The following is a 14,102-nucleotide window of genomic DNA, read 5'->3' as shown; positions in this document are numbered from 1 at the left end:
AGAACTGACCTACACACTGTTCGGGAAAAGCTTGTTTTATTACAGTGCATAGGCAATAGAGGGTGACAATTTTTCGGGACTCCCGCGGGTCACGGTATTCCCGCGGGTTTCCCGCAGTACGGGAGTAAATTTCACTGTTGGTAACGTGATTGGGACGGGACAGGAAATAATAAACGGGAGCTGGCGGGAAGCCAGAGATTATTAACTTAAAAAATGACGCTGCAATGCAGTGAGTGCGCCCAAAGACGTGAGGCATTTCGTTTTAGAAAAGAGAACCAATTACAACCCACAATACGTTTGTTGTTGATTGGTAGCCTATCAGAGCAAGACAAGCAGCTGCCCTGTTCACAATCAATCAGCTTCAGCGATAGGCCCTAAGGCAAAATGGATGCAAAGAAACAGTTACAGGCGAAAGTATCAGCAAAGGACAACTCTATTCAATTGCACGAGCTGTCCGGGAAAGCGATTCTCGTTGAGTTTAATGTGTCATGCAATGTTGGGGCATGACACCTTGACGATCGCATTCCTCAATATATTTATCGCATAACCCTGGCGGAACACAAAAAATTGTTTTGTTTACTCATAGCAACGTTGCTATGCTTCGCTGGTTTAACGTGATGAGAACGGTGCAAACTTAACTGATGGGATAAGATCTAACTATGAAATGATTTAAGCATAGCCTACAGCAAAGTACTGTAAAATATGTAATTTTAATATAGCCCAAAATGATCGGCTATTAAAGAAAAGTTAGACAAGGCTTTCTGCCCTACCAAAATGTATGGTCACCGCACGCTACTGTAGCCTAACAGTCGGATAACTTTAGACATCAACATAGGGAGCGGGACGGGATTCGGGAGTCTTTCTCTCGGGATTTTGCGGGACAGAATTTTTTTGGGGGGGCTGTCACGTGATCGGGATATGACGGGAGTATTTGTGCGGGCTCGGGATGGGACGGGAGTGAAAATTGCTTCCCGTGTCACCCTCTAATAGGCAACCACCACAACTAACCTAGCAACCACCACAACTAACCTAGCAACAGCCTAGCAACCACCTCAAGTATCCTAGCAACAGCATAGCAACCACCATCACTACCCTAGCAACAGTCTAGCAACCACCTCAAGTACCCTAGCAATAGCCTAGCAACCATGTCAAATACCCTAGCAACATCCTAGCAACCACTTCCACAGTTACAACCTAGCAACCAATATAGTAACCAATAAGTTTAACTAGCAACCAGCATAGCAACCACCACAACTAACCTAGCAACAGCCTAGCAACCACCTCAAGTACCCTAGCAACAGCCTAGCAACCAAGCTATGCTAACATGGTTAGCATAGCTAGCATGGTTAGCATAGCTAACATTGTTAGCATAACTGTTAGAAAACATTAGCTGAGTTAGCTAAGTAACATGGTTAGCATGGTTGACATTGTTAGCATAGTTAGCATTGTTAACATAACCGCTAGCAACCATTAGTCAAGTTAGGCTAAGTAACATTGTTATATTTTTAACATGGTTAGCATAGTTAACATTGTCAGCATAACTGCTAAAAAACATTAGCTAAGTCAGCAAACTAATATTGTTAGCACAGACAACTTGTTTACATTGTTAACATAGTTAGCCAATTAGCACATCATCTGTTTTAACAAAATATTTCACACCATACATTTTGCATTTTCATGCACTGGTAATTCCCTGGAATTACGTTTTCTAGTTTTACTATGGAATTAATTAACTAAAGTGTCATATTTCTACCAACCCAAACATGCATTGTGAGATTCCCCCCTTGTATATGATGATTCCATTCCATTAGTGGCATGTTGTACACATCTTCACCTTTGTAAAAGTGAACTTTTCTCTTTAGCCCATGAAAGTGGTGGGTGTGAAGGCCCACACAGAACATGACAAACGACAGGTGATGTTGGACCTCTTCATCAGGTATATCAGGCCAATCTCTTATGCTTAGTTTAGTTGGGGTCAATGTATAAGACAGTATACTAGAGGAAGTGACACCTGGACCCTTATTACTTTGTCCCCTTTTTGCACTGCACAGCTTTGCCGGAGATGTGGAGATCAACGTGGAGGTGAAGAGGTACTTTTGCAAAGCAGGAGTCAAGGGCATACAGGTGAAAAACTCAAGCTATGAATTTTTGAAAGGTTTAATGATTCATCTATTTTGTTTGCTTATGTACTCTCTCTCTCTCTCTCTGTTCCTTTCATCTCCCACCAGTTCCATGGCATGCTGAGGGTGATCCTAGAGCCTCTGATTGGGGATGTTCCTCTAGTAGGCGCCATCACCATGTTCTTTATCCGGAGGCCTGTGAGTCAGTCCACACTTGTTCCTCTGGCCGCAGTGCTTTATGTCTGAACACAAGCTAATGGCTAGCGGGGCCATCTTTCTCACTCTCTGGTGCTCTATTCTTACAGAAGCTTGATATCAACTGGACTGGGCTAACCAATCTGCTGGACATCCCTGGGCTGAAGTGAGTGCATTTTTCCCGGCTTCTGGAAGGCCTTCCTTGTGCTCCATACCCAGTGTGCTGAGACCATCCTAATGGATTAGCCCTACTGATCCCTTTGTTTATCTCTCTGTGGGCTGAACATTAAGAATGGGTGGATGGCTGCCATGATTTACAGTTCTTTGATAAGCTCTTTTTGAGTGGTTGAGAAGCATGGTTTTCCACAATATGATCCCACTGTTTGATTAGTGGCAACTTGCCATTTATTTTTGAATGTCTTTGTGTCTGTCCAACGGTGTGTTTTCCATTTCTTGTCCACAAAATGCAACCCTTGCATTCATTTGCAGTGCTATGTCGGATACTATGATAATGGATGTTATCGCCTCCTTCCTGGTCCTACCGAATCGCCTCACTGTCCCCCTGGTGGCCGACCTGCACGTTGCACAGCTCCGCTCCCCTCTCCCACGGGTAACCCATCCACTCAATACTCAGAGAGGGGTCAATGAGCCACCTCCTCTGTGAGACAGACCATGGCAAATATTATTACGGCTGAGTGTTGCTGAATGTGTTGTGTTGCTAGCAGAACCCACCGCAGACGTCAGTGGAGCAAGTACTGAAATTTGATTATATGAAATACAACCTAAAGTCATATGAGTAAACACTGACAAATCTGCTGAAAAAATATGACGTGTAGCAAAGCGGTCAGCATCTATTTGTGGGTTCTGCTATCATTGTGTGCTTTCTGGAGCTGTACCACACATTTACTTCACTTAAGACCTCTGAAGTACATTTAAAGTGTTATGGATTTGTAATTAATGATACTGTATTGGCCTCCTGCTCAGTCTGTGTGTGTGTGTGTGTGTGTGTGTGTGTGTGTGTGTTTCTGTGGATGGGCTCTGATAGGGGATTGTGCGCATCCATCTCCTAGAGGCTAAGAACCTGGCCTCTAAGGACAACTTCATGGCAGGGAAGTCGGACTCCTACGCTGTGCTCAGGGTGGGCACCCAGACCTTCACCTCCCATTACGTGGACAACAACCTCAACCCCCAGTGGCGCGAGATGTATGAGGTGAAAGAGATTTATGGGTTTTCTAGTCTCAAGGCTGCAGTGATTGGGATATGTGCAAGTGTGTCATAGCGAGCAAATATGGTTGGCCAACAATTTGTGTTTTTTATTTACTGAATCTAGAGTTTGAGGTTAGAGTCTGAAGTAGTGAAATGTTGTCATTCAGATATGATACAGTTATGTGTTTCTGTGGTGTGCCATTACATAGCACAAACACTCATTCCAGTGTATTCCAAGAAAATCCTGTGACGAGTGTGAAAAAAAATCCCTCTGACCTCAGAACAGTCAGACAAACAGGCTACTGGGCCAAACACAAGAATGCCGATACACTGTAAAAACATTTTGAAATGGCAACCTTTGGCCTAGAACAAAAAAGTATTTGAATGTGAAAATACACATGTAAAGTTCCAACATCTCTGACTGTTCAGAGAAATTCCACTAACCCTGTGTTGCACTGCCATTTCCTGGTGTGCATAATTATGTACTTCAGTGTGTTGTTCTGAAATGCACACTACTCCACTGTATTCATTGCCCCTTTGATTTCAGTAATGTTTTGAGTCATGGGTGTACAGTTCTATTTAATGCACAAAGAGATGCTGCAAGTGTATTGCTTGTGGTTATCATCTGAATGGCACACATGTGACACAATTAGATTAGTTTTAACATATCAGCATTATTATTTTAATGTTTTTCATAATGCCACTATTCTGTTGTATCTAAAAATGTTTATTCATTTAAAGGGACGTTGATGTTTTTTTTGCTGATGTATTGCAGAGCCGATTTAGAGACACTAGATCTCAAAAAGCATATTTTGTTGAGACTATTTCAAAACGGTTGTTGGGCAATTGCTAGCAGGATCACAACTTCAGAAATAACAGGACGTGACTATGACATCTAGGACTAGGACATGCCCTGATCATATGAATTATGAAACCCAGCGGGTGTAGGAAACATTCTTCTGAGAAAAAGAATGGCTAAAGCCTCATCTCATGGCTTGACCTTCTCTGCAAAGAAGCTAACTTGTCTTTGCCTATCACGCAAGACTATCATGCAGAGTGGGCTTAGCCAGAGACTTTCTAATGAGGAGACACAGCACTCAAAAAATACTCCATAGAAATGCATGGGGCTAGTTTGTCACGCCAATATGGCCGTTGTCTACACATATCCCACCCCTTCCTCGGCAAAACGTCGACATGTGAATACATTGAGCCAATCATATGGTGTGTTGTGAAGACATCGTGCCAATTGTGTGTTGTGATCTCGCCGCTGGAGCAAGATTGGTGTCGTGAAGCCTTGCGCACGCGCAGTTCGACCCAAAGACTGTGCCCGATGAGTGCCCATAAAACGTTGGTATATGGCCGCCGAGTGGAGGGACTTGCCTAAAATACCCCCCATGTGTATTTGTGGCTTGTCAGGTCATTGTCCATGAAGTGCCTGGACAGCAGTTGGAGGTGGAGGTGTTTGACAAAGACCCTGACCAGGATGACTTCCTGGGGAGGTACTTCCCACTGTATCCATGTGTGATCACCCTCAGAGCCGTGCTTTTGACTGTATGAGCAGACCACAGGCTCCAAGCGGAGCAGCACATTAGCCATAGAACTGAATCAGGCTTTGTATGATCAGACTGGAGGCCATGATATTTCCATCGCCTTTAGATCATCAACAAAGGGAGCATTTTATGTCTTGTGATGGTAGTGCTAGGTTACCACTGTTAACCCAAACAGAGACATGTTGAAGGCACAGTTCTTAGAAAAATACTTTAAGTTAATTTGTAAACCAACGTAACACTTTGGTTTAGTCAGTGTTTATGTCACACTATTTCATTATCCAGAGGATCTCACCTGTAACTGGCATTCAGCATTTTTACAAATATCCAAATATTATAGGGAGTTCACTCTTTGAGATTTAACATATTGTTGACTTTCTTAACATCTTTGAATATGGACATTTATATTATTTGAATTTTTAAAAGAAAAATAGGAAATAAAACTCGCTACCAACCCAATGTAAAATCCCATAGAGCATACATGATGTAGACAAAACAGAGAATACAAAGTTCTGTGCATTAATAAGACATACTGGCCTTTACATAGTCATTTGTATAATTGCCATTATTTCTCCCTTTGTGGATTTGAAACATGTATTCCTGTGTAGGGAGGCCCAAAGGAAAGGAAACGCATGTCTAAACTACACTTGGGTCCATCTAGAAACATGTCTTCTTTCAACCATAAAAAAGACTATGCTGAAATTTTAATTCAATACCGAATTGTGTTTCCAGGGGAGCTTAGTATTTGCTTACTTAATGGTAGAAATGTGAACTTCATTCTTTTAACCCTGTTAGCACTGTAGCTGCATTATCTTTGACTATATGGCTCAATCTGGTGTGTGGTTTCATTTCATAATCTTGCATTATTTTATTTTGTTTCTTAGGGTCAAGTTGGATTTGGACATAGTAAGGAAAGCAACACTTTTGGATGAGGTGAGTTGAGTCTTGCAGATTGGTTTTACTCTCCTGTAGGCTACAGTGCAAACAAAAACTATTTTTGTGTGTGTGTGTATGTGTGTGTGTTCACATATATGCATTTGTGTATATTTGTATGTATGTTTGTGTGCTTGTGTGTGTGTGTGCGTGTATGTGTGTGTGTGCACGTATATCCATTTGTGTATATATGTATGTTTATGTGCTTGTGTGTGCATGTATGTGTGTATGTGTGTGTGTTCACGTATATCCATTTGTGTATATATGTATGTTTATGTGCTTGTGTGTGTGTGTGTGTGTATGTGTGTGTGTGCACGTATATCCATTTGTGTATATATGTATGTTTATGTGCTTGTGTGTGTGTGTGCATGTATGTGTGTATGTGTGTGTGTGTGCACGTATATTCATTTGTGTATATATGTATGTTTATGTGCTTGTGTGTGTGTGTGTGCATGTATGTGTGTGTGTGCACGTATATTCATTTGTGTATATATGTATGTGTATGTGCTTGTGTGTGTGTGTGTGTGTGTATGTGTGTGTGTGTGCACGTATATTCATTTGTGTATATATGTATGTGTATGTGCTTGTGTGTATGTGTGTGTGTGTGCACGTATATTCATTTGTGTATATATGTATGTGTATGTGCTTGTGTGTGTGTGTGTGTGTGTATGTGTGTGTGTGTGCACGTATATTCATTTGTGTATATATGTATATTTTTGTGCTTGTGTGTGTGTGTGTGTGTGTGTTCACGTATATGCATTTGTGTATATATGTATGTTAATGTGCTTGTGTGTGTGTGTGTGTGTATGTGTGTGTGTGCACGTATATTCATTTGTGTATACATGTGTGTTTGTGTTTGCTGCTCCACAGTGGTTCACTCTGAAGGACGCTCCCTCAGGGCAGGTCCACCTTCGTTTGGAGTGGCTCTCTCTGCTGCCCTCTGCTGAGCGCCTGAGTGAGGTGAGCATCGTGAGCAGCACACAGCACACAGCCAGTAGAAATGACTTAACTCCCTCTCCACACAGCTCTGCCCAGCTCTGGTCACTACTTCCTGTCCCCTGCTCCCTCCCCCTGCTTGCCTCCCCTCATCACTCACCCTGAGGGAAGTGCTATGTGATGCTTCACTCACATCCATCTGGGATCGCTTCCGTTAGGAATGATTTCGGCACCAGATTTTATGGTAGAGCCAATCAGGATGCAGGACGGGAAATTCATAGATGTGACGTAGCGGAGAAGCGACTGTGAGACTGTTTTGATTCAGACAACAATGGCGGCTCGCATCGAGGAAGCAAGCGTCAACATTGATGCTGCTATTTCATCCGCGTTGCCCAATCTACCCAATATTTTTTAGTTAAAAAAACATCAGAGAACGACTCTGAAGGCTTTTGTTGGTGATGACGGACAAGTGGCTTATTCAATCATATGCAAGGATTTTTGATAAGGCCCAGCCTTCTGAAACACCAGTCCAATGGAGCGATCCCAGATGGATGAGTGGAGCTAGGCGGAACGAAATTCATCTGGCGAGAGTCAGGTTACCTGAGAGGAGCAGGCACAGAGGCTGAGGTGGAGTTATGTGATGGCACTGGCTGACTGCTTGCTATGTGCAGGTGCTGAAAAGGAACCAAAACCTCACCATATCCAGCAAGCTATCTGCAGCTATCCTGGTGGTGTATCTGGACCGGGCCCAGGACCTTCCGGTGAGTCATTCTCTACTTCCTGTCTGAGCTAACTGCGTCTCTCTTTCTCTAAGGTATAGTGACAGAGAGTGTGTGTGTGTGTGTGTGTGTGTGTGTGTGTGTGAGAGAGAGAGAGAGAGAGAGAGAGAGAGAGAGAGAGAGAGAGAGAGAGGTGTAGTGTAAGACTGTGAGGTCTTGGTTGTCTCTGTGTTATGTTTGTGTTGATTCAGATGTGTTGTCACAGATGAAGGAAGGTAGTAAGGAGCCCAGCCCCATTGTGCAGCTGTCTGTGCAGGACACCACTCGAGAGAGCCGGGTCAGTCGTCCACTAACACTCGTCAGCTCTCATATGTCAACATGGGCTAACATGATGCATGAAATGTCATGTGTTGCCAAACTCTTCTGTTCTGCTCTTCTACTCTTCTGTTTTACTCTATGAGGGAGTTAAAGTTGCTGCGATCAGTAATAATTTTTTTAATATATTTAAGACTTCTTTTGAAACTTCTAAAGAAATATGTGTTCTCCTTCTCAGAGATAGTAGTGCAGAGGTAGTTGTTAGCAACAAAAATACTAATATTGTATAGCAATTCTACAAATTACACCACTTTCATTGTGTGCATGTGGAACACAAACATTGTGTCTGATGTAAACAAATGTAATGTGCTCCACTCAGACTGTGTACGGCACCACCAGCCCTGTATGGGAGGAGGCCTTCACCCTCTTCATCCAGGACCCTCTTAAACAGGACATGGACATTCAGGTCTGCACAAGTATTCTGTCAATCTGCCCACCGCCTTCAGTATCACTGCTCACCAGGTCAAAGCAGATCAACTCAGAGACCTGATGTTTAGACTCAGTCTCTTTCCATTTGCGTTTGCTCAGTTGTCTCCACATTTGTGGAATTCTCTGACCCCTCTGCTCCCCTGCTGTCTCTGTGTCCCTCTCTCTCTCTCTCTCTCTCCCCTGCTGTCTCTGTGTCCCTCTCTCTCTCTCTCTCTCCCCTGCTGTCTCTGTGTCTCTCTCTCTCTCTCCCCTGCTGTCTCTGTGTCCCTCTCTCTCTCTCTCTCTCTCCCCTGCTGTCTCTGTGTCCCTCTCTCTCTCTCCCCTGCTGTCTCTGTGTCTCTCTCTCTCTCTCCCCTGCTGTCTCTGTGTCCCTCTCTCTCTCTCTCTCTCCCCTGCTGTCTCTGTCTCTCTCTCTCTCTCTCCCCTGCTGTCTCTGTGTCCCTCTCTCTCTCTCTCAGGTGAAGGACGACGACCGGTCCGTGTCCCTGGGCAGCGTGACCATTCCTCTGGCCCGGCTGCTGGTCACCCCAGAGCTCACCATGGACCAGTGGTTCCAGCTGGAGAACTCAGGCCAAGCCAGCCGGCTCTACCTCAAAGCTGTGCTGAGGGTGAGTGGACGGTCACTCAGTCCACTGCCTCAGACACATTCACACTGCGGGGCTTCACACATTCACAACAGGAACTGTGGTTTGAATTCTGTCACAACAGAATTACAGATTAATGAGGGCATCGCTTGTTAGTTAGTATTTATTCATGGTAGTCTAATATTAATAAGTGGTGAGGTACACTACGTATATTGCAGAATATAATTCAATTTCAAAACAAGCTCTTGTAGCGGTAACGTAGCACATTCTGTTATTCTGCATATTTTCCTGCATGTGAAAACTACCGTTATCACCACATAATAGGTGATAATTATTTTCATAATGACAAAAGGGTCTGCTTCAGATACAAGTACATCAAGTACATCTCTATTACTGACTTTAATATGGTCTATGTGTCCCTTTATCATTTTTGTGTGTGTGCATGTGTGTTCCCCAGTTGCTTTGGCTGGATGAAGATGCCATTCCCAGCCCTGTCTCCCCATGTCCCACGTCCCCTGGGTCCGGCCAAGGTGAAGGGGGCGTGACATCAGAGGGGGCCCCAGTGAGCTCCAGCCTGACCCCCAACCCGTGTGTGACGCGGCCCCAAAACACCAGCCCAGATGCAGCTTTTGCCACAGAGGTGAGTCCCTCCAGGGCCCCAGAGTCCCCTCTTCAACAGACAACATTTGTGTGTTTGCTCTTCTAATGTTGACTTCATAACTAGAGTCTTTGTGAGAACTCATCAAACAAGTTCAGTCTGTACAACTGTCTGTAAATCAACGATATCTGATATACAGTTGCAGCCTAACGGACATGAGATTAGATCAGTTAGTGTTTCTTGCGAAAAGCATGTCCTTGCAATGCTGTTTGCAAGCACGCTCTGCTGTCCTTTGCTGAGCTTATCCTGTTTATCTCTTGGGGCCTGTTGCACAAAAGCAGAATTAAGACATCCGGGATAAGTTACTGAGCTGCTCTCAATGAATCCAAAACAAGAGTGTACAGGCTTAATTGGTTGCACAACGAGCAAGCCAGGATGAGCAGACACGGATTCATCAAGCCAGGTGAAACCTATCCTGGATAAGTGCGCACTCACGGCTCCCTCAAATAGACCCCGCCACCGATCACAGATTCACTGATTCACCATGGCAACTAGAGCGGCTTCATTGCTTCTTCTACGGTGTGAAGTAGGTAGATAGCCTTCTCACAACAGCAACAAACAGCAACACCTCTGTTAAGGAGAATATTGCAACTAGTTCCGCGACCACCACGCGCAAAATGGTTAGGCACTCCCGTGACGTCACATTGTCGCATGACAGGTCGGGAATGGCGAGTATGTAAAAGTTAATTAATGATCACAAACGTTTAAATAATGACAATGGATCTAGGTATATGTGATAACAATGTGTAGTGGGCAGTGGAATAACTATTGGTTTCCGTTTGTGGTGACTGCCGACTGAGATAAGGGATGAGATTAAATAGATCCTGGAACTTAGCCTGGTCTGGAGCAGGCTAGCTCCACAGAATAAATCGCCATGGTGATTTATACCATAACATATCCTGCTGCCCCCTATCCCGCTTTTGTGCAACTGGATCACGGATAAATTGAGCCAGGATAACCAAGATATCCCGGCTTAATCCCTTATCCTAGTTTTGTGCAATAGGCCCCTGGTCTCGTCCCATCTCTATGTTGACATAAACACTGAGATGCTCTCTCCCCCACTCCGCTCACCTCCTCCGTGTCCTGCAGGGCGTCTTGAGGATCCGTCTGGTGGAGGCCGAGAGCCTCGTGGCCGAGGACAGCTTCATGGGCAGGAAGGGGAAGAGCGACCCCTACGTCAAGGTCCGCGTGGGCGGCGTGACCTACAAGAGTCATGTGATCAAAGAGAACCTCAGCCCCACGTGGAACGAGATGTATGAGGTAAGTGTACGCGCTCCAGATCCACCAAGGCCTGCTGCTCCTCAGGGACGCTCGGCAGGAGCAACGGCTTTCATCTATTTATAGATACACGGTTTTTTTTTCCTTTCACTGCGCTCTTCTAGCCTCTAATTCAGCCTGTGGGAGCAGGCCTCTTGCCTGGCCTCCGCCTTCCTACGTACTTCCGCTCGATTTCTTTTCCCTACAGTATTCCGTCTGGAATAGCTTGATTTGCCCTCGTTTACTTCGGCACTTTTGGCCGCCGAACCAACCAGCAAACAGAGGGCGTCCCTGAGAGAGATTACGTTACCCAGGCATGGTGTTTCAATTACTATGTCCCCGCCCCCAAAGCAGACCGCTTGGAATACATCAACGTAGGGAGCAAAAAGGGCTTATACTTATGTAAGTATAGGGAGCTAAATTAATGTGAATAAAAGGCGCAAATAAGGTTGGTGTGAGTTATTTTAGCTCTTTCTAGTTTAGCCTATTAACAGGAGTGTCACGAACAAAGTCACTGTGGAGTACGATGTTATATCGTCAGCTAAACTTTAGTCATACCTTAATTTTGTCACTTAAAATACGAACGTATTCCCTACCACTAAGATGACACTTGGCTATTTTATACCTGAGTAGGCTTTGGTTATAAGGACGTTCCACAGTTAACGTTACATGTGTCCTTCACTGGGGTATTGGAAGAGAGTCCAGAGTGCTAACCAGTGGGCCACGGCTGCCCCAACCCACGCCTCCATTCGGAGACCAGACTTCGCAGAGAGTCTGGCCTAGATCCATAGGCGTACGTTTATTTTCGGTTGGGAGGGCACAGTTTGAGGTTTAAAATCATTCTTCTGAACCAATCAGTTCTTTTGAACCAATCAGTCACTAACAACCGGCGTTTCGTCATACAGAGAAGTTTCTCTGCATCACGCCCATAACAAGCAAGCGTGCATATGATCAGCAAACAATCACACGTTTCATCTGCGTAACTCTCGCCAAAATGCATCATATAGTGTTTTGTGAATGTACCCAAGTCAAACTTTCATATAAAAGCATAAGTACGTCCAAAGCGCCACTTTTAAGCTTGTATGCGATGTTGTTTTTGGGTGAACCCAGGGCTTGAACCCAGGGCTTGAAAACGAAATTATTTTTCAAACGTTCCGTCCCGAACGGTTCAGGTAGGCCTATGTTTAACGTTTTCGTTCTTGCATGCGTTCCGCCACCAACATATCGGTCCTGAACCGGTTCGGAACGCAAAATATCGTTCGTTCTTAAAGTTCCGGCAGTGTTTGGCGGGCCTATCAAGTCTATTTTTGTGGACTTTACCTTAGAATAGACGTACTCATTATTTCCCCTTGATTTAGCCTATACTGTAGCTATGCCCAAAAATAATAAATCACAGGCGGCATCCAAAAACATTCAGATGGGCTATCCATCCCATAGCCTACAGACTTACTGTAGGCCTAACCTATGCCTATAAATAATTTCTTATCAAAAATATTTCTGGATACGTGCTAAACTCCTTACCTGGTTGTAGCCTAAGTTTTATCCATATGGAGATCTTCAAAGGCTTGCGCTATAATTCCAACCCTGTTTATAAACGAACCTGTCTGTTGCTGACAAGGCCTATCTCAAATTTCCCGTTCTACATAGAATAGGCTATAATTGCGCAAACATTTCAAATCCCGACTTTAAAACGACAAGGCGTGGACAGGCAAAATAGGCTATTACGCATAGGCTACAAACAATTTCAAAATCAGTTTCAGTAGCCTACGCTACGAGCTGGCCTAGGATCCGAAGTGGCGGATAGGTTACATTACAACAGCAAGACAAAATATACACATTTGTACCAAAGGTCCATTTATTATTAACTGCAGAAATCAAATTATTAGGCTGTTCACCTACAGTAGTTGGCTACATAGTGGCTTGTTAGCTCACATTAACAGTGTAGATACGGGCAGTTTTTCCGCACAACCGGAAATAGTCTCCCTGACATAGGATATGCTTTTGTGAAATTTTATAAAATATATAGAGAACGAAAAAAAAAACGTTATTAACCGATTTTGTGGATTTCAGAATAACGTTTCTGTTCCGGAACAGTTGAAGACCATTTTGTTTTCGTTTCCGTTTCCGCTCCTCGTAAAATTCCGTAAAATTCCGTTCTTTTCGGTTTTCGTTTTCGTTCCTTGAACCAGTTCGGAGCCCTGGCCACTACTTTTTTGATACAATCGCGTCAAAATCGCTATTTTTCAAACACTACGAAGGCTCGACACAGTTGTCCAAAGTCTTTCTTTTTAGTAAACTATGTGTACACGAACAATGTTCTGAATGCTCAAGTCCATATGTAGAGACACTGATGATGCTTCGATCAAAATTTCATGTTATGTCGAGCCTTCTTAGTGTTTGAAAAATAGCGATTTTGACGTGACCATGTAGCCTACTAAACTAAAGTTTGACTCGGGTACGTTCGTAGCCTATTTCAAGTGACGATATAACATCCTACTCCACTGTGACTTTGTTCGTGACACTCCTGTTAATATAGGCTAAACTAGAAAGAGCTAAAATAACTCACACCAACCTTATTTGCGCCTTTTATTCACATTTGCTCAAAGATTTCATAAGTATAAGCCCTTTTTGCTCCCTACGTTGATGTATTCCAAGCGGTCTACTTCGGGGGCGGGGACGTAGTAATTGAAACACCATGCCTGGGTAACGCAATCGCTCTCAGGGACGCCCTCTGTTCGCTGGTTGGTCGGCTGCCCAACCTCCGAAGTAAACAAGCGCGAATCAACCTATTCCAGACTGAGTACTGTAGGGAAAAGAAATTGAGCGGAAGGACGTAAGCAGGCCGAGGCCAGGCTAGCCTAGTTTTGGGATGAGTCAGTAACATATGGCCTACATATTTCTTCATAACTGTTGAGTTAGTAATAGGACAAAATGTCCTGTGAAATAAAGCGTAACCCTCGCCTAAATGCATCCTAGGGTGTTTTTGTGAACGTACCAGAGTCAAACTTTAGTACATGATCGCGTCAAAATCGCTATTTTTCAAACACTAAGAAGGCTTGACACAACATGAAACTTTGATCGAAGTATCATCAGTGTCTCTACACATGAACTCGAGCATTGAGAACATTGTTCGTGGACACATA

The 14,102-nt window shown here is 44.0% G+C and overlaps 1 protein-coding gene across 5 annotated transcripts in view; it reads left to right on the top strand.

Moving 5' to 3' along the window:
- The window catches only part of LOC143114340 (extended synaptotagmin-1-like), a 28,163-nt gene that overhangs the window by 9,710 nt on the left and 4,351 nt on the right, over nucleotides 1–14,102 (top strand). For all 5 annotated transcript variants that reach the window (XR_012984899.1, XR_012984897.1, XM_076275876.1 and 2 more), the window contains 15 exons: nucleotides 1,863–1,936; nucleotides 2,052–2,124; nucleotides 2,229–2,318; nucleotides 2,426–2,481; nucleotides 2,805–2,925; nucleotides 3,361–3,525; nucleotides 4,938–5,020; nucleotides 5,953–6,001; nucleotides 6,872–6,961; nucleotides 7,609–7,698; nucleotides 7,922–7,993; nucleotides 8,351–8,437; nucleotides 8,919–9,068; nucleotides 9,502–9,684; nucleotides 10,792–10,962. Coding sequence is in view for 3 of the 5 variants with exons in the window: in XM_076275876.1 (XP_076131991.1) it covers nucleotides 1,863–1,936; nucleotides 2,052–2,124; nucleotides 2,229–2,318; nucleotides 2,426–2,481; nucleotides 2,805–2,925; nucleotides 3,361–3,525; nucleotides 4,938–5,020; nucleotides 5,953–6,001; nucleotides 6,872–6,961; nucleotides 7,609–7,698; nucleotides 7,922–7,993; nucleotides 8,351–8,437; nucleotides 8,919–9,068; nucleotides 9,502–9,684; nucleotides 10,792–10,962 (1,554 nt within the window). In the remaining 2 variants the exon portion in view is untranslated. The remainder of the gene's footprint in view (nucleotides 1–1,862; nucleotides 1,937–2,051; nucleotides 2,125–2,228; nucleotides 2,319–2,425; nucleotides 2,482–2,804; nucleotides 2,926–3,360; nucleotides 3,526–4,937; nucleotides 5,021–5,952; nucleotides 6,002–6,871; nucleotides 6,962–7,608; nucleotides 7,699–7,921; nucleotides 7,994–8,350; nucleotides 8,438–8,918; nucleotides 9,069–9,501; nucleotides 9,685–10,791; nucleotides 10,963–14,102) is intronic.

The sequence above is a fragment of the Alosa pseudoharengus genome, unplaced genomic scaffold (assembly GCF_046254945.1).
Source record: "Alosa pseudoharengus isolate Yale_2024_CS ecotype anadromous, Long Island Sound unplaced genomic scaffold, YU_APseudo_1.1 YU_APseudo_1.1_scf_9, whole genome shotgun sequence".
NCBI lineage: Eukaryota > Metazoa > Chordata > Actinopteri > Clupeiformes > Clupeidae > Alosa > Alosa pseudoharengus.
This window is presented reverse-complemented; position numbering and strand designations above follow the sequence as displayed.